The 20,672-nt window shown below is 37.6% G+C and overlaps 1 protein-coding gene across 1 annotated transcript; it reads right to left on the bottom strand.

Moving 5' to 3' along the window:
- Positions 1 to 894: 894 nt before the first annotated feature.
- foxn4 (forkhead box N4) lies at positions 895 to 20,382 on the bottom strand. The gene is made up of 10 exons (XM_028457864.1): positions 19,661 to 20,382; positions 19,006 to 19,106; positions 14,104 to 14,270; positions 10,045 to 10,157; positions 9,871 to 9,981; positions 8,435 to 8,562; positions 5,278 to 5,374; positions 4,973 to 5,180; positions 2,535 to 2,933; positions 895 to 1,159 (listed from the first exon to the last, which is right to left on the bottom strand). Exons 2-10 carry the CDS (start codon positions 19,083 to 19,085, stop codon positions 909 to 911), a joined length of 1,554 nt encoding a protein of 517 aa, XP_028313665.1. The 5' UTR covers positions 19,086 to 19,106; positions 19,661 to 20,382; the 3' UTR covers positions 895 to 908.
- Between the last annotated feature and the right edge of the window lie 290 nt (positions 20,383 to 20,672).

Below are 20,672 nucleotides of genomic sequence, written 5' to 3'. Positions count from 1 at the left end.
TTCATCACGACAATGTGGTCACTGATTGGATCGGCAAATTAAGACGTTACAGCCGATCATAATAATTGCATAAAATGCTAAATATCGGCCGATCCGATATACAGTACGTATCCAATCAGATCGGTGTGAAGTCTACTACAACAATGTGCTCTCATCACAGTGTGTGTGATTAATTGAGTAGAACTGAATGAAGACTGAAAGCTCTGTCCATTTATCATCCCATGGATTAATATTGGATAATATCTCACGCTTTTACGCATTAACAGTGTCGGCAGCTTCTTGCCTGCATTCTTTTCTTCCTGCTTTTTCTGCAGCAACAGTGTTGTTTTTGGTGTGAATTATTGATTTTAGTTCTTCATATTTCTTAAAGGATTATTCCGCACATGTGACGTAAATTGCTCTACACAGTTCCTCCGTGACTGTAATTTGGTCTGATGCTGCAATCTCCATCCCTGCCACTGGAGTGTGCGCGTTGCCAGGCTGAAATCACCTGGGTTAAATGAATGTGTTTATATCCTGCTTCGTAGTACAGCTGCTTGTTTATCTTTTTTACTTATGGCACAAACTGTCTCGAGACATTTACACTTTACGCATGTAATGAAAATGTAATGTTTCTGTATATTTTCTTCTTGATCTTTTTTTATGGACCCCAGGAAGATTAGCAACCACCACGGTGGAAGCTAATGGAAATCCAATAAGCAAATAAACAGAGATATCCCTGATATACCTATCCGGTGTCATAGTACAGGCCCTTAAGGTCTCTGAAGTTAATTTTTTTTAACTAATTTAACTGCACAAGTAAAGATTTTCAAACTCTATTTCCTCCTTAAAGTTTCCCAAACAGTTAGTACCAAAAAACAAAGCCGACTTTTGGAGCCACAGACCGAGTCATGTGACTTCCAGCTGCTTCAAAGCAGAGCGATGGGCTTGCTGTTGACTTGAGCGCTCATGTACTGGGAGGACAGGGAGTCCTGGGAAGTGTAGGAGGCGTACAGCCCCGTCAGCTGCACATCAGTCTGTGGTAAGTTTGCTACACTGGAGGGAGGAGGGAGGGCGGCCGTCCCCAAGTCACAGTCTGATAGTCGGAGGGGCGAGCTGCTGAAAGTGCCCAAAGCATCCAGATTAAAGCTGTCATCCTTCATTTCCTCCCACAGATTACCTGAGCAGAGAGGAGAGTTAGTGTTAGTGCAATTTCAGGCAAAGCAAAACAGCAGCTGTTAGCGTTCAAAGGCAGAATTCAAAGGGCCAGTTAAGACAAAAATCCCAAAACTGAAATATATAAATGGGATCCAGACAGCATGGAGATGTTGGTAATTTGTTTTGTAGCAATGATTTATTGCAGTAATTCCCAACCTTTATTGGGTTCTAAGTAACTAGGGCTGCACAATTAATCAGCTTTTAATCGTGATCTTAAATGATTGTTTTCCATCCATTAATTAATCCCAACACTTGTAAATGTCATTGAAATCAGTGAAAATGATAAAGTTCACTTTTAATTTGAAACACCTTCATTGATAAACAATAGGTTGATTTGATCAGATAATTGATCAGATTATTGCAGTGTGACTGAGACACAGTTAAAATCTTTCTCCTTGATGATCATCATCATCATCGCTGTAAAGCGTGACTGAGTTAGATGAGCTGGAGATATGAGGAAATAACACGGCCGCAGAGCGTCCTGCTTTAATACAGAGGATGTTTGCAGTGAAACACAACTATTGGTTTCCATAATACACAGTTTTAAAAATAAATAGTTTAAAGTGACCTGAGCAGAGCCTCATTAAAATATGTGTGGGAACAATTTGTGTTCCATCCTCATCTGCATATGACAGCTTGTTTCACTCTGTAGTGGATCAAACTGTGACTTTACGTTGGACATAGTTTGAAAATAGTTGAATCATTGTGACCAACGTGGACAGAAGTCTGTCAGAGTTTTAATTAATCGTGCAGCAGCAGCAGCTGAGTGATCACAGCTTCTGCTGCACGATGCACGAGTCCGTGTGGCTTCAAATGTAACTAAGTCCATATTTCTAGTACAATATAATGTTTCACCTTATCAGGGCGCTGCACTTATTCCAGGGTTAGAAGCGCGTAAGAGGAAAAGGACTTATGTACACCAGAGAATGCGCATTAAAGCCAGATTTGAATGGGAACACCCACATTTCAGGGCTGCTCCACCCACAGTGCGTAACTAGGATGAAGGCACGCAGTGACTGACTTAAGTACAGGGGGAAAATAGCACACAGCCAGAAACAGCGCCGCTGCGTGGCTTTTTGGACTTTCGCACGTGGGAGAATAGAGGCCTATATGAATAAAAGTTAGTGAAATTGTCATTGAGCTTTAGTAATTAAGAACGTATTTGTAATTGACTTTCAGGGGGAAAATAATAATTCTAATTTATTTGTTATTGGAAAAAATGCCGGTTATCATAATCATAATTGATTTGTAATTGAACATGGATAATTGAATACGTAATTGTAATTGAAAAACCCTGATAGAGGGTAACAATTGGTTCCTGGCAGCTGTGTGTTTACCTTGAAGAGCAAAGTCCATGATGCTGGGGTCCAGTGCATCCACCTCTGTGTGTGAGTCACTGTGGACGTTGTAGAAGTCCTCTGGGGGCTTGCTGTGGTGCTGGGGGAGGGGACTGTGGGACAGGTCGGGGACTGTGTGAAGGGGAGGGGTCTGGGCCGGAGCGGGGGACATGGGGGCCAGTCGGGCCTGAGCCTGGAGCTGGGCCTGGAGCTGGTGGTGCTGGTGCTGGTGCAGAGGTAAACAGGGCAGAGACAGCGTGACTATGGACTGGGGCTGCATCTGGCCTGGGACCCCCAGTGGGAGGCCACTGGGACAACTGGGGAGTCGGGTCATTCCGGGCTCCAGGAGCTTCCGTCTGCAGTTCTCTGGGCGATCTGTGATCAGTTTATCTAACTCGTCTGTGGGAAACAAAACAGTCTGCCAGAGTTAGGGTCAATTACATTTTAAAAATACAATTACATTCAATTACAACTCAAATATGATTATGTTGACCAACTTTTTTTCCATTTACAATCAGAATTACAATTATACTATTTCCCCTGAAAGTCAATTACAGTTATGTTCTCAGTTACTAAAGTGAAATTACAATTAATCACAATGAACCAAAAAACGTAACCTTCCTCTTGTGTTAGCTTTCTGTTAGCATCTCTTATGATAACGGGTCGCCTTTGACTTAAAAAATATATCATCTATCAATCAATTTGTTTCTCATCTCTTGGTTACATTGATGGACTTTGTGGTGGCAACATTGATTAATTATGTATACTCATATATTTGCTTTTTGATCTCATTCAACTTAATACCCCAATTTGTAACTTTCCACGCCTGTCTGATGTCTTTTCCTCTTCCTGCAAAGTCAGTGGGCCCATACTCCCATGATACAGCTTCTCTAAAGGAATGTCAGTTGGCCTCAGTTTAATCTCCAAGGCCAGAGCACGTCCAAACCCACCCCAGACATCACTTACACACACACACACATCATATACACATACACACATACATACACACTCACTCACACACCCACACACACACACATCTAACTTTCACCCCGACATCGGAGGTGTCACCTCCGGCAGACTGACCTTCCCCCCTGGTCTCTTCTTTGCTGTCTGTGGAAGGGGGGAGGTGGGACAGTGGGGTATAAATGTGTGTGAAAGGAACATTTGGGCCCTTCTTCGCGTCTCTCCTCTGGCCAGAGGAGACCACTTCTTTGTCTATCCCGCTTTGTACCTTTTTATTTAGTTTAGATTAAATAATTTTTTTATTACTTCATCATCTCTCCTGTCTGGTCTTCATCATTTATCACCACAGAGTGTGTTTTCAAGTCAAAGACGAGGTAACCGTAAATTTCACCGTAACAACTTCCTTATCCATGAAAATATTGGTTTTAATGTTTTTAGTGCGCTTGTCTGAGCCTTTTTTGTGTCAATATAGCCCTCGATTTCATTTTATTTTTTAAATGATAAAATGATCCTGAAGAGAACTGACAGGTAAGCTAAATATGAAACATATTTTAATAATTATTAACTCGGTCTAAGCCATAGAACTGTAACATGGTTCCCCAGGTTTGCATTTCATTAAATTGTAAATGACAGTTTAAATAACAATTCAATTCGATTAAAATTATAATGACGCCATAATAATATACATTATATAAGTAATGTAATTAATTACTATTTATGTAATTACAATCATAATTGACCCCTATGGGGTGCTGAATGTAAAAACTCGGTCACTGTTTCATAGCCGACATATTTTGAACATTTAGCTCATTCTTCTTTCATTTGAGACAAAGTTGTGTAAAACAGCATGTTATATATCATTGTTAAAAATATGCAAACTGAAAAATAAATCTAAATGTAAATGTTAAATCAAAAGGAAAATTTAAATGTGAAATGTAAATGTACATGTAAATGTAAAATGTAAATCTAAATGTAAAAGTCAAATAAAAATACAAATGTTAAATCTAAATCTAACACTCCACACACCCAACCACTCACTGAACCTCAGTCGGTGGTGCGGGCGAGGCCTCGTGTTCGACAGGCGCTGACCTGCCCACTTTGCATAATTTCCAAACATTTAGCTTTACACTTGGCGACTGATTTAACGTGTAGATTTAGATTTAGCATTTAGATTTAACATGTAGATGTAGATTCAACATTTAGATTCAGACTTCACATTTAGATTTACATTTAACATTTAGATTTAACTTTAACATTATATTTAATATTCACATTTAGATACATTTTTCATCATAGAACATGCTGTTTTTTGTGAATTCCTATCTCAAATGAAAGAAAAATTATCTAAATGTGAGAAAAATTAGCTAAACGTTCAAAATATGTTGACTATGAAAAAGTGACTGAGTGAGTTTTTACACTTGACACCCCATAGACCCCAACCCTGCATGAGAAGATTGGCTGAACTTGTTACTGACCAGGGTTGGCCATGCTGCGGCGAATGGCTGGGAGGTCTTTACGTTTCCATTTCTGCATCTCTTCCTCCATCTTGTCAATTTTGGCAGGGTTCAGAGCCCAGAGGCAGCCCTTACGGGACGAGCTGCTCGTCTTGTTCTCCACCTTTTCAAAACATTTGTTTAGGGAGAGGTTGTGTCTGACTGAGTTCTTCCATCCGTCTGGTGCCGTCTGTGGGCAGAGGAAGAAAGAGAGAGAGAGAGACGAGGACTCCTTAGTGATGTGCTTTTAAAGAATCAAACTTGATTTTCATCTAATGAATCCATACCTTAAAATAAGGGAAGTGTTCCTTCATGAAGCTGTAGATCTCACTGACTGGGAGGCTGCCAGTTTTGCTGTTCTTCAGGGCCATGGCGATCAAACAGCTGAGAAATGGAAACATTAGCTACATTTTAGGCCAGGGGTCACCAACCTCTCTCAAACTGCGAGCTACTTCATAGGTACGAGAGGTGTATATTGCCGATACGATTCATATACTTGATACATAGGTCACGATACATCCCGATTATTGCTATTTTTTTTAATATATGACTTAAGAAACAACTAATCTGTAAATGTGTACACCTTCATGAGAACATTATGTATGAAATGTATTTTATTGGCATATTTTACACTCAAAACATTGGCTTTAACATGCCATGTGCCAACATATTAAAATAAAAAAAACATACAATCTGCCTGTGGCTTTGACTTTAGTGCAACATGACTTTAGTGCAACTTAACTGAGGTATATATGCCTAGAACAACAAATAAATGCAGAAAATGAGTCCTTTGTGCAGTTACAATGTCTCCTGCAGTGGAAAAGTCTTTCCTGGTTAAAAAAAAGGGAAATAAATCAATCAATCAATCAATATAGATGCATTTTGAATCAATCCGAGAATCGTGTGACGTAATATTGCGATATATCGCAGAATCAATTTTTTTCAACACCTCTAATAGGTACTGCATAGTCCAAAGGGTTACCAGTTAGAAAAGCTCTCCTTAAATCCTATATTTTCATGGTTTGACTTTAATTAGAAGGTAAAACAATAAGGAAGGCTAGAAGTAACTTAAAAAAGGTATAGGAAATAATTCCAGCAAGTTATCTCTGTTTTCTTTTTTGAATAATGTTAAGGTTTCATTTATTCAGACAACTGTTTTTTACATCAAAGCAATCAGCAGATGCCTCTGAAGAGGACTGGCAGTTGACTGTCGAAAAACATGTCAGGAGATCAAAGTAAATTTCCTGAAAAAACAGTTGTCTGAATAAATGAAGCCTTTACATATTAAAGGTAGGAAATGATGAGGTTTCAACGCTGAATTTCATTGTACCTTACAGGGCAGTGACAATAAACGGCTATTCTTTTCTATAAACTTTATTTCCCTTAATTTATGCAATTGTTTCCTTTTCAATACATTTAATGGAAAATTTTAAAAATATATCTTATATATATCATATGTAACACACCACTGACTATACACCAGACCTGCAACACATATTTGTCACAATGTTGCAGTGAAACAAAAAACATTGAAATATGAATTTACTAACTACATCATCTCTCATATGTATTTATCTTTGTGAGTTTGAATCCTGGAAAGTAAATCTGATTTCAGATGGAGATCATTGGTAACTGGAGCTCCTGAGGGCCCCTCACATGGTTCATGAGGGCTACCTGGGGCCCACGGGCACCGTGTTGGTGACCCCTAATTTAGGCTCTTCATGTTAAACAAAGTCAAAGCATTCTTAAAGAAAGACAGTGGCTATCTGTACGGTTGCTGTATCAATATACCGACATTCTAGCTGTACTCAGCGCCCCTATTTGGTCAGTTTAGGTCGTGTGACTAAGACTAAACCTTAACCCTAAGAATTGTTGAGATATAGGGTCATAACCTAACCTGAACCCTAATCCTAACCCTAAGACGCTACGTACTTGTACTTTGGTAACCGTACCAATAGCACCGAGGGTTGTCCGTACAGCAACCGTACAAATAGACAATTTCTTAAAGAATGACTAAACTGCAAGATTTAGGCTGACGTACATCTACGCTGGAAATTCAAAAAAATGCCTTTTGGGTTTCTGGAGCAGCTAAGACACGCCCAGTCTATAATCTAACATCTCCAAACAACAATCTATGCTACGCTAACTCGCTACTCAATATTCACTATATCCAAAGTACTCACATTACTGTAACTGAGTTGCTTTCATGGGTACTTGAACTTTTTTGAGTATATTTCTAAACCAGTCATTTTACCTGTACTTAAGTATGTTTTAAAAGAAGTAAAGTAATTCATTACATTTCTAAACCCAACCATTACTGAGTACATTATTATTTTTTTGTTTTAAAATGATCAACAGACATTGTGAAACTAGAAAAAATGAAATGACCAGACAACGATCAAATGCATCACATCATACACACACACACACGTCGCCACTATTTTTGATTTGACTGTTGTGCTACTGACCCCAGGTGGTTATATAATGATTAGCACACACAGGTGTGTTGGTTGGCGAAGGGCTCAGAAGAGTTTGCTGAGTCAGGGACACGCTGATCAGAGAAAAAGTGATGAACTAAAAGACATCTAACCACTCCTGAATGTTTGTGCGGAAGACGCACACGGTATGTGGATGTTTTATGTTGATTTGTGTTTCTTATGATATCACGTAGGCTGTTGCTATTGGTCCAACCCGGAACTCAGACAATCCCGACTATAGTTCCGGCACTTCCTGTGCGCATGCGTCCGCATGTCCTCCTAGCTATAGTTTCGCCAGTTTTATTTTAGCCCTAACTCTATCCCCATCCATCCCTATCCCTAACCCAGGAAATACCCTAAAATGTTTCTCTTTTTTTGGCATATGTATTTTTAAAAGTTGAATTCGCTGTGTTAAATATGTTAAAATGAAGAAAAAAAAAAACAAACCCAGGGAAGAAAATTCTGGCAACCATCATTAAGAGCGTAAAAACTAGTAACTTTTACTATGAGTAGTATTTAATTAAGCTACTTTTTACTTGTACTTGAGTATTTTATGTATTATTTGTACTTGAGTACAATTTCAATCAAGTAACAGTATTCTACTTGAGTAGTAGAATATATCTCTTTACATCTTTGACTATATCTCTCTATTCACAATTACTCTCAATCTAACTATACTCACCACAGATTGCAAAGTCCACGTGTTAGTTTTTATAGAAGGGGCGGAGCCAACAGTGATGTAAGAAGCCACCAAAACATCCCAAACCACCATTCTCAGCCAATAGCTAAATTCTATTGTAATAGCCAGGTTTAAACCCATAGAGGGCAGTCACTCTGACATTTTGACAACAAACAATGACAAATTTAAATACTGAGTTGGACCAGAATCAATCAACAGCATGACTTCATACCAAATACATTTGTTTCCAGTGGGAATAAAGTGTTTTTGGTCGTGTGCCGTGCTGACCTGTAGGAGTAGATGGGTTTGGGGAAAGACTTGGGCTGTAACTCCTGCTCTTGTGGCGCCAGGCGAGGTTGTGTGAAAAGACTTTGGTTGTTGAAAGACACATTGCTGTAAAGTCCTCCAGCCGAACACTGAAAGTCAGGGAGAACAAAATGAAATGGACCTGATTCTTTACGTCAACATGGGTGTGAAACTCATTTTAGTTCATGGGCCAGATGCATCGTAGTTTCATCTGAAGTGGGCCGCAGATTTTAGGCAGGAAAACGAGCAATTTCAACATCAGCGTCCCCAAGGTTCCACTTCAATGTGTATGTACACAAAGTATGTAAAGCTCCCACAATATCCAGGCAGTAAGTGACAGAATTTTCTCTTTTCAATTTCATAGATTTTTTGACACACAATTGCCATTCTCCAAATATTGTGGAGTTTAACTGAAACTGTGTATTTAGAAAAGCTGAGATATCTACAACTGAATTATTTGGTAGTTTACACAATGATTCGTGTTTTTTTTTTAATTTATTATTACTTTCTCCTATGCGGGCCGAATTGGATGGTCTAAAGCAGCGATTCTCAACTTGGACTTGTCTTTTATTTTGAAAGAAAGTTTTCATGTGACGGGCATGCTGTGAAATTCATGTTGCACAAGAAAATACATAGATTTCTGTTTAAAAAAAATACATATGTGTGTTTTCAACAGCTATTTTTGAAAAACTACATTTGGTTGGTTGAATTCTAAAAAATAGTTAGTCGTGATTTAATGACCGTGGCAAAATGTGGGTCCCAGGGTGAGACCGGTTGAGAAGTCCTGGGCTGCGTCCGTGTAGTCCCTCCTATCTCCTTTCCTATCCACTGTTCCTTCACCTACGGAAGTGTTTAAGTGGTAGCCATGATAAAGAGCATCCGAGTTCTCTTTAAGCTCAGGAAAAGAGGCTCAATGCTTCCTTTTTACTTCCTTTAGTCTATAGGAAACACCGATGCATCCTTTACCAAAGGAGACGAGATAATGCTGACCCACAATTCCTTGCGGCGACGACATTTAAAGGGACACGCACACCCGAGCGCTGACAAGTAACGGAGATCATGTAAGTTACCAATGCAATAATATACCTTGAACAACTTTAAACAATCTAAAACCCATATATTATATGTAAGACATATTATCAGATTATAACTGACATAAAACAGACTGTGTGGTTCAAGAAAAATTAATCAGAGACAATTTTAGCCACATTATGTTTCTTTTATTCAACATAATTCATATTTCTGATGGTCATTTCCTAACTCCTCTCCTTAAAGCCGTGATGTCATCCACGGGTTTATGGAAAAGTGGAAAGGAAAGGAGATAGGAGGGACTATTCGGACGCAGCCCTGGTCTAAAGGGCTGGACGTTGAGTTTGACAGCATGCCAGCCTGAGTATCTTTACCACTGAGTTTATTACCTGTTGCCCAGTTTGGGTGAGAGAGTACACCTGCTGAGGTGTTGGCTGGTAGACTGAGGTAGGGCACTGGTATCCTGGTGACGGCATCCCATTCATGGAAAACGGAGACATCTGTGAAGCATTTTAAGAGACATTTGAAATCAAATGAGTCAAAGTGTGTGTGCTGGCACTTACACTTCCACTGTGGGTGTTGATGATGCTGATACCCAGAGGGCTGTGCTGCATGTTGCTCTGAAGGTGGAGCATGGAGCCCTGGTTTCCACTCATTGTCATGTTGCTCAGCTGAGCTAAACACACAAAACAGCCACAAAGTATTGACTTACAGATATTTCTAACATTTGAAGCAGAAATGGTCAACTTTTATCACAGCGGGTGTTACTAAAAATGTGATTGACCAATTCAAGCATTAACACAGGAAACGGTTTCAGTTGTTGTTGTTTTGTCTGGATTTGGAGTAATTTTGTATATTTTTGTGTTTGTATTTTGTTGCTTTGTGTGTTATGAGTCAATTAGTATGTTTATTTTGGTCATTTTTTGGAGTAATTTTATGTGTTTTTTTAGTTATTTATTTGTAGTTGTCTTGTATGTTTTTTGGACTAATGTTGTGTATTTTTGTTGTCATTTGTGTGTATTTGTCTGTAATTACCTCCGCCAAGTGCAAAGCGCAGAGCGGAAGGTTATGTTTTACCCTGCGTCTGTCTGTCTGTCTGTCTGTCTGTCTGTTACTTTTGAAAACGGTTTTCGAAAGCACATTGGTCGTCATGTTTGTGTACATGATATTGTTCTCAATTTTTGACGAATCCATTTAAAAAAAATTCTGTTAATTGGGTTTTGGCCACAGATGAGACCATTCAATTTTGGTGAAGTTAGATTCAAGATCAAGGTCACAAAAAAATATCAAAAATGGCAAAATTCCCGATCTTTAGCATGGAGCAAAATTTCTACAACTCATATCTCTGTTAGTTCTTCATCGATTCGTTCATAATTTTGCAGGATGATGCAAGGCTATGACATGCAACATCTGACCAAACAGGATCCGGATCCAATCCAGATTGCTAACTCAGCAATTTTGGGAAATGAACATTGGAAAGCCCATTTACAACTTTGAAAAATCCCTACACTGTTTAAATAAGTTTTGATTTCGTTCAAATTTGGTGGATTGATGTTGGGTTGTGAAATGTTGAAACAGCTAAAAACAAAATTGGGCGTTTTCGAAAGGCTGCGCTGCTCGAGCGCTTTCATTTGTTTGTTAGCAAGAGAACTTAAAAAGTTATGAATGGATTTGGATGGAATTTTCAGGAAAATTGATAAAGGGGACAAGGAACAAGGGATTACATTTTGGTGATGTTCTGGCTACCAAAATAATATATATATATATATATATATATATATATATATATATATATATATATACTGTATATATATATATTCTTGTTGATGACCAGTGTTCCATTTAGAAAAAGAGCAACAAATATAACTGGCCCTCACAGAGCATGATTTGTTGCAATATTTTTAATAATAATTAAATTAATAATGTCATTATTTCAAATGCTAAAGGTATGTTTTGATTATCACTGAATCTAATAGTGTATATAAAATTAATGTAGGACTACAACGTAGAGTGGAAATAAGCTACTTGGTGGAGGTCTGCGCTCTCCGAGTGCTTTTCTAGTTTAGTATGTTTTTCGGAGTAATTTTATGTATTTTTCCTGATTTTTGTGTGCAATTTTGCCATTTTTTGTTGCTGTACTTTGCATATTTTATTGCCAATTTGTGTATTATTGGAGTCAATTTTGTGTGTTTTTTGTGAGGTCATTTTGTAGATTTTTAAGTTAGTTATTTGTAGTTGCCTTGTATGTTTTTTGAGTCATTTTGTGTATTTTTGTTGGACTTTGATTGTGTTTTTTTTTTTTTTTCCCTATATTTTTCTGTTTTTTTATATGTGGTTGTCTTGTGTGCGTTTGGTGCATTTTTGCTGTTTGTTCCGTGTTTTATTACTATTTTTTGTGTTTTCGGAGTCATTTTGTGCAAAATTAAACTGTCTGATTTAAAGAATATAAAGATGCATTTTTCATCAAATGTGAGAAATCCAAAGCATTGAAATTATGCTACCAGGGAAATAGAACAGAAATATAGACAATTTTTTTCCTGCAACAATTGGACGAGGAGCTTTGAAACATTCTCTCGTGGTCAAAGAAATCATTTTTATATCTGCAGAAGGACCATTTCTAATGTTTTAATGTAAAGGAAACTGTGTGTGTGGAAACTTTGTTGTTCATAATGTACTGTGTGTAATTTGTAATATTCTTTAAGAATATACTTTTGTTTCAATTCGATCTGATTCATGATACTTAGTGCTGATTCAATTTATATTGCGATTCTAATTTATTCAGCATAGCAATTTGATAGTCAATTATTAAAAATGTTATTTCCTTATCCAGAAAAAATGAGTCATAAGGGTGTGAGACAAAGTTGATTCGTGATATTTCACCACACGATTATCGTTTCGATCCAAAAAAAACAAACACCAAATGTATTAATTTTGATTATGTTTTTTTAATGAAAACATGTTAATAGCACATAAACGAACAGTCACTAGGTGTCAGTGAAACACATCAGACCTTATTAAACTACATCACTCCTCAATGCATTTTAGCTGGAAGTTGATTGCACTTTAATTTCATAAAACATACTGGACACTTTTATAGATACATGTGGTTACTAAGAATTTAAAAACTTAACAGATTCAGAATCTGTTTTAGAAGCTAAAGTTTAACGTTTTTGATAGATACCACTTGTTTTTTACATTTATATTTTAATTACAGTTAGTTACCATTTACAAGTTAAAAAAAAAAAGAAATAATAGCACCATTTTGTAGTTGTAAAAGTGAAATTTGTAATTATTGATATTGCGAAATATCGCAACGTAAATCGTATTGTTTAGTATCGGTATCATACAAATCATCAATCGTATGGTATCGTCACATACAATGCAAGTCAGTCAGTTGTGTTAACATTTATTTCAACTACACATAAAACTGAATAAATAAATAAATACATTTTGATTCAGGGAAGCAATATCAATTTTCAATATTATTACAAAATATATATATATATATATAATATTCTACATATCCTGAGAAACAGCACTGGTCTGTTGACATAACATTTTGGTTATTATCGGAGGTGTAAGGAGTACTGACATATTCTACTCAAGTATAAATACTGTTACTTGGTTGAAATTTTACCAGTACAAGTAAGTCATATATACATAAAATACTCAAGTACAAGTAAAAAGTAGCTCAATTAAATAGTAAAGTAAAAGTTACTAGTTACTTCCCCCCCCCACGTTTATTTTTGATAATAAATCTTGCCACGGTTCCCTGACATACAGTAAACATCACATGTATGAATTTAAAAAGGAAGAGACCAAATCTACCACAATTGGAATTTAATTTATTTTCCACAAAGGCATAAATGGTTTGTCAAATTGTACAATTCTTTTAAAAAACAAACAAAATAAATAACGCCAATTGATTCAATTCAAAAGCAAAGAAAAATGAAGTACAGCTAAATTAAAACTAAGAAAATAATCATCATTCAATGCTGTTTTGGTGCTGTGCGTTACGTTTAATCTGATTAGTCGGCTATGATGTGATGAATTTGATTGTTGTCTGGTCGTTTCATTTTTTTTGTAGTTTCACAAAGTTCGTTGATCATTTTAAAACAAAAAATATTAATTTACTCAGTAACGGTTGTGTTGAGAAATCTAATGTATTACTTTACTTCTTTTAAAATCTACTTAAGTACAAGTAAAATGACTGATTTAGAAATATAGTCAAAAAGTACAAGTACCCATAAAAGCAACTCAATTACAGTAATGTGAGTACTGTACTTGTAATCCATAACTTTCACCTCTGGTTATTATTATAGGCGAGCATGTAAATGTGGCACATATAAATCATCTTTTTTGATGTTTTTTTTTATTTTTAAGTTTTTCTTTCAGTTTAAAGATGAACAAAAGCCTCAAACTTCAACAACTTCCAATGACTGTAAATATTTCAGTGAAAGTGAGCCCGGGGGGGGGGGGGGGGGGGGGGGTGTCTTTTGTTTCATAGGACAGTGTTGCATAAATCTGTGTGAAGCCAACAACACTTGTCATCCAATCAGTGACTGGTTGCACTTTTTGAAAGTGGCGCCGTTTCCTTCCCCACCCAGTCAGTGTCACCTCACCTGTCTGTTGCTCCAGCAAGCTGCCCTGGGAGGGCCCATTGCTCTGGCCTCTGCCATCAGCCATCTGCTGGAGCCGGGGTACATCCACAGAGGTGAGCCATGACAGAGACTGCAGGTCCCCAGGGAGGTCCTCCTCCCTCAGCTGGGAGGGGTCTGTGGTCAGAAGCCTACAGCACAGAGAGCCAGGGGGGGATGGGGGGGTTGTTAACAGGGCTTAAACCTCAACATTTGATAAGAGTTTCATCCGTCTTTGCCAAAATCTACATTATTGTTGTCCAAGTGTGGAAAGCAGAGATAAAAGCTGTTTGGTAAATCTTTGTATTAGTCATCCTGAGTTCAACATAATAGGATTAAACACAAGCAGCATTTAGCAGCTGCAGTTTTAATCACTAATCAGGGAGTTAAAGCACAGGAGATCAGCTGTTCATATTGTTTTTATTTCTTTAACTACTGCTCATTCAAACAGATGATTCTCAATAATCTTAGTTTCAGCAAAAAATAAAAACATATTAAACAAGATCAATAAGAGACTGTAACCTCTGACCAAGCACCAAATCTCCTCTTTGCCAAATACTGGCCACGTTTACATGAAGGGCTTTAATTCCCCTTTCATTCAGAATAAAAGTTAAATCCTCTTTAAACTGACCTTGTAAACACTTAATCCTGATTAAAAATGGTAATTCCGAATGAAATTGAAATCCTAATTAGGTGGCTAGTTTATTCCGATTTTAATTCCTAATCAAATAATTCCTCGATCTTGTAAATGCTTAATTCTAGGGGTGTCCTGATCCGATATCAGCCAGAAAACGAATATTAGATTTTATCAGACTGCATCTAAAATCTCCGATATATATTATATTATATTTATTCTACTGTAGATATTATGTTGAAGGTTAAAATGTATGTAACCAATTGGTTAAAAATAAATGGGTCAGTTTTTCTCATCCCTACTGTTGCTGACTATTGTTCTCTGTTTGATTAACATCACTTGATCAAGACTTTTCTAACATTCCACACTACAAAATAAGTAACACAAGTATGCATGATCAGTGGTGATATCGTATCGTATCGATATAGGCCATTACTCAAGGCTGCAATATCGGTATCGTGAGTGAAAAAGTTGTGTCGGGACATCCCTACTTAATTCATTGATCCTGATCATGGTACAATAACCATACAGTACCATATGTATGAGCACCCATATGTTTTTTAACTAATCCAGAATCAATATATTGATCTAGATACCCTCCAAAATTAAATTTAATTGAATCTTCCATGGTGTGAGGGCTATTTATGGTTAAGATTTTGTCAAAATTCGTAAAGTACTTTGGACATAATCTTGCAAACACACAAACAAACGCCGTTGATAACATTACTTACTGGGCGTTATGAACCAAATCTCTTTTCTCAATATTTTTTCTCAAATTGCCGATATACGATATAAATCTCATAATTTTTTAAAAGTTTGATCAGAAAGATAATTCTGGGTTAAATTTGCTGATGCAAAATGCCACACTGGCACAATATGTGCCTCTTTTGGCTTTTTGTCCTCTAAGGGACAGCACGTGTGAGTGAGTTCTGTAGTGTAGCTTGTTTAGTGGTGAATCAGCAATCCATCTAACTGTGCTTTTTATGCTGTTCTAAGAAGTAGTGAAAGCCAATCCTGAAACAAGTATTTTGATACAAAATAAGCTATAAAATATACATATACTGTATATCAATATAGGTGATATTGTAATTTTGTATATCACCAACATAGAAAACTCACTATATCTTGAATCTCGATTATATCGCCCAGCCCTACTTGGCAGCGGTAATAATTTTTATTTATATTTTATTTTTTAGATTAAATGTGTTTATAGTCAAATTGTTATTTTGATAAACTGTATAATATACATTAAAAACTATATAAAGCAGCTCAGTTTTTCAGTCAACTTTTTATGTGTTAAATTAATGACATATTTATTAGTCATGATTTCTGTATAACTTGTGCACTGTCAATGTCGCTCAGTTTTTAAGTCTTTTATAGCGAAGGCCTCAAAGAGAGAGGAAATAAAAGGAAGGAATCCACTTCAATCCACTCCAGTCTGGGGTCGCTATGACAACACGCTCTTTTCAGTTACATTGTGGGTCTGTGGACAGTGGTGGAGCACAACCCCCAACACACACGCATCTAATCTCCAAATTAAAAAAAAAAAAAAAAAAGAAAGAAATCACCCCTGTGTCAGGTGACTACAGTCTGGCTGCACTCATTGGCTGAATCATAAGTAAACAGCACATGAGATGGTTTGAAACATGGGTGCAGCAGCAGCAGCAGCAGCACATGTCGCCTGCAACAGTTGGCCTCGCCTATTGAAAAATGATCGCCCATTGTGTCCCAAACGACAAATCTGCCCAGTGGCACGTGGCTCTATTGTCTTCTCCAGACCCTTCCTTGATTGTCTCTGTCATTTCTTTTCTTCAGCACAGCCCCTTGCATTAATCTGTTGGAATGACAGGCCTCACATGAGAGGGACAAATAGGATACCATCTGCTTCCCTGTCCCTTTCCAGCCTCCAGCCTTACTTCTGCCCCCCCCCACCCACCCACCCCCCGTCCTCTGCTCAACTACAACTGGGAATATCAACAGCCTCGGGCCAGGGTTGGGGGGTTGGGGGTCAGATGTAGTTTGAGGTCAGGTCTCTATGTCGGCCGTCTGACATCAATGACATCATCCCAGCCAGGAATCAGTAGCACTCTTTACACTTTGACATTAACATGAAACATAAGAACATTTCTCACCTCTGCCCTGTGACTAATGACTGTATTTATCTTTGAATATTGCTTTTCTTTTTGTAATGTTTTGTACAGTGCATATTTCCTCCTTACTTTCTTCCTACTTCTGTAACTTTTAACCTTTTTAAAACTCAAAACAATACATCTGGGATACCAATGTAATTGTGATGTCCACATCAAATAAAGGGAATCAAACCAAGAACAGGATTCCCATATTTCAGCCATTTTTGTTGTTGTTTCACACAGGAAAGTATGATAAATTACAAAGTTTTGACAATGAACTCGAAACATCAATGTTCATTTTGACAGTAAATTCTAGTTTTAGTCATAGTCTTTTGACTAAAATACGACTTAGTTTTAGTGCATATTTAGTCATCATTCAGCACTATTTCAGTTATAGTCTCTATTTTAGTCGACTAAATCTGTCAAGCTTCAATTACCACTGATCACCCTGATATGGGATGGTATTAATTAAGTAAGGGGGTTAAGAAAAAAATGATTTGGCGAAATATCGCAACATTTCACTGCTATGCGCGATTATCATATCGATCTAAAAGAAATTCCAAATAAATTTTTCAAAAATCATGTAATATGTTTTTTTTTTAAAAGCTTCAATTACCATCAATCAACTTGAGATGGGATGGTATTAATTAAGGGTGGAAGAAAAAATAGATTTTCGCCAATCAAATGTTAATTTTTTCCAACATTGTGATCAGAATCAGAACAAAACTGTATGAATCCATGAGTTGTAATTTTAAATGCAAAAAGCAGATATTTCACCACGATTCAATTATCACTGATTGACCTGATAGTGGATGGTATTGATTAAGGAGAAGAAATCAATTTTTTTTAATCATGTTTTTTAACGTAAAAACCATATGCGCCCGGTCACTAGGTGTCAGTGAAACACATCAGACCTTGTTAAACTACGTCATTCCTCAATGCATTTCAGCTGAAAGTTGATTGCACTTTATTTTCATAAGACGTGCTGAACACTTTTATATATGTATGTGGTTACTTTTTAAAAAAAAAAACAATTCAAGAACTTAACAGAGTCCAAATCTGTTAAACTTTTTTGAAAAATGTATTTTGACAGTTTGATAAACACACCACTTGTTTTTGATATTGGTTCTTGAATTACAGTTTCACTACCATTTACTTGTTCTCGCAAGTTTAAAAACAAATGAAACAAATTGTATTTCATACCATACCATTTTGTACTTGATATGTAATTGATATCGCGATGTATATCGTATTGTTTAGTATTGGGATATATCGCATTGTGATGTGCAAATTGTGAATCGTATCGTATCGCCAGATTCATGTCAACGCCCACCCCTATTATAAATGTTTGTAAATACACACGGACAGCTTGGATGTGATCAATGTGTAAAACCACATGATCATGAGTTCTGATTGGATTTCGTCCCATGTGACAAAATTATAGTTTACTTTTTATTAGTCGTCAAATATATCAATATATTTTGATGTAGTTTTTTTCATTCAGATGTCATCACAAAAAGCAACAGATTGGATGAAACATGAACCCTCCTCCTCCATTAAAATTGCTCGCTGATGCACAACATGTTGAACTGGTGTCTCCGTGTATCCTCCAAGTGCCACCAAACTAGAATATCGCACCTCCTCCTCCTCCTGCTCCCGCTCTTCCTCCCTCCTTTTCTAATTGGGAGCCACTTGTGCACACTAGTGACCCGGGGCGCCTCATCTCCCCCCTGAAGCTGCCCAGCCAAGAGGCTCAGGCTCTCCGTGTTGCCGACAGCAGGAGTGTAAACAGAGCTGAGGGTTTCTGACAGATCCATTCAGACTGAAAATCATTTCTTCCCCACAATTTTGTCTCCTCTCTTTTTTTTCACGCAACCCCCCCACACACACAAAAAGAGCTGTCTATCTAGCATTAGATTGAGCAGAGTGGTTTAGACAGCGTGCTTCACGTTCATTTAGAAGGAACCTCAAAGCTTTGTTTGATTCATAAAATTCAAAAAGAATATATCTTTTATCTTGTGGCGACTCAAGGATGACCATTTTTGACAACATGTAACCAGAAAATACACCATTCTTCAACCTCAGAAACTATAGCTGTATAGTTCCATGTGCAGGGGGTCCTACCTGTAGTCTTGTGGAGATGGATGATGTCCGGCATTCTCAATGATTCCTGACATCCTGCAAGTTATTCCACCCTCTATCATTTCCTGGGATATGTAGGACCTCTGTCATCAAATTAAATAGATTAACTCAATTAATTTACATCATCTCTGGATTAACATACATTAAAAAAAAAAAAAAAAAAAAAACTGTGTCAGAAAATAAAGCCATTAAAAGATAATGGGACAAAGAGCACGTGTAAAAATCTAGGAAAAAGTTGTACAAAAACAAAACAAAAAATCATATATGAAGGTCATTAGATTTTCAAATGTTAATTTTTTCCAACGTTGTGATCAGAATCAGAACAAAACTGCATGAATCATGAGTTGTAAATTTAAAAGCAAAGAGCGGCATATATATAAAATAAATAAATAAGAAATAAATAAAACAATTGCATTGCATTAAAAAAAGCAAAAATAAATGAATAAATACATCACAAATAAGGCCTTTTAAGCATGCAGCACATGTTGACATGATAGCACAATCACAATAGGTCTAAACATTACCCACAGACAGAGATATGGCAATAATGTAAAGGATACAATCTTTGCGTTATGGTTCATTTAAAGTAGGTAATAGTTTGTGATGCTGGAAAAGAAGACATATGAAAGGAAATCACCTGTTTTTGGTTGATAATGAAGCCAGTGAGAGCCGATGCTGAGCCCCTGTTACTGTATGTATATCTTCCCGTGCTGCAACTTGAGTCTCCAAACAGCGTTTTTAAATTTCCCTCTCTGGAGCTGTCCAGCGCTCGGACATGCGCAGTGCAGAGCTCAGCGCAGCGCCCACGGGCCCGGGGGGCAGGAGAGTCCCATGAGTGTGACAGCTGTTGTTCCCGTCACCAAAAAAGCCGTCAGTATCCACACTTTACGCACACTTTACGCACCAGGACACACTCGAGGTTCTGAGACTTTGTGTTTCTCCTATGCGTTCATCCGCGTGTCGCGCGTTTGTTGTCGTGAAAGTGAAGCCGTACTCCATGCAAACTGTGCCCTGCTGGTAGATCTCACACAGTTAAAGTCTGTCTGCATGTTAGGGGTACCTCAGTGTGACATGTCCGCTCGCTGCTGCTCCATGCGCGCAATGCGTCTCCACACAGCTCAGGCCTCAATCCAGATAAAAGGAAATCAGTTTTAAGGCAAGTTCAGACTAAATATAATAAAACGAACAACAAAAATGCTATTTTAAATTATTAAACTTTAAGTTTCCTCATTTCTTCACCTGGACTCCCAGTAACTCCCTGGCTCATGTCTAAGACGCTGTGTCACCACTTGTGGAAGCATGTCTCTTCTTTGTGTGTGTGTGTGTGTGTGAATGTGAACTTTTTTTGTGGGGAAGAGCTTGGAGATCATTTGCTTCCCGCCACCGTGGCCGCGTCCTGCTGCTCTGAGCAGTGGGAAAAGAACCGGGGAGGAGGGCGGGGAGCAGCGGGCGGCAAAAGGCGCACAGCACAGCAAACACGTTTACGCACACGGTGGATCAGTGTGTGCGCGACAGGCCAGCACAGGTGTCGATATATCCTACTCAAGTACTGTTACTTGATTGAAATTGTACTCAAGTACAAGTAACAGTAAGTCATGCATAAAATACTCAAGTACAAGTAAAAAAATAGCTCAATTATATAGTACTCA

This window comes from Gouania willdenowi, chromosome 9, assembly GCF_900634775.1.
Source record: "Gouania willdenowi chromosome 9, fGouWil2.1, whole genome shotgun sequence".
In the NCBI taxonomy this organism is placed as follows: Eukaryota; Metazoa; Chordata; class Actinopteri; order Blenniiformes; family Gobiesocidae; genus Gouania; species Gouania willdenowi.
The sequence above is the reverse complement of the archived record's forward strand: the minus strand, read 5'-3'. Positions and strand labels throughout refer to the sequence as shown.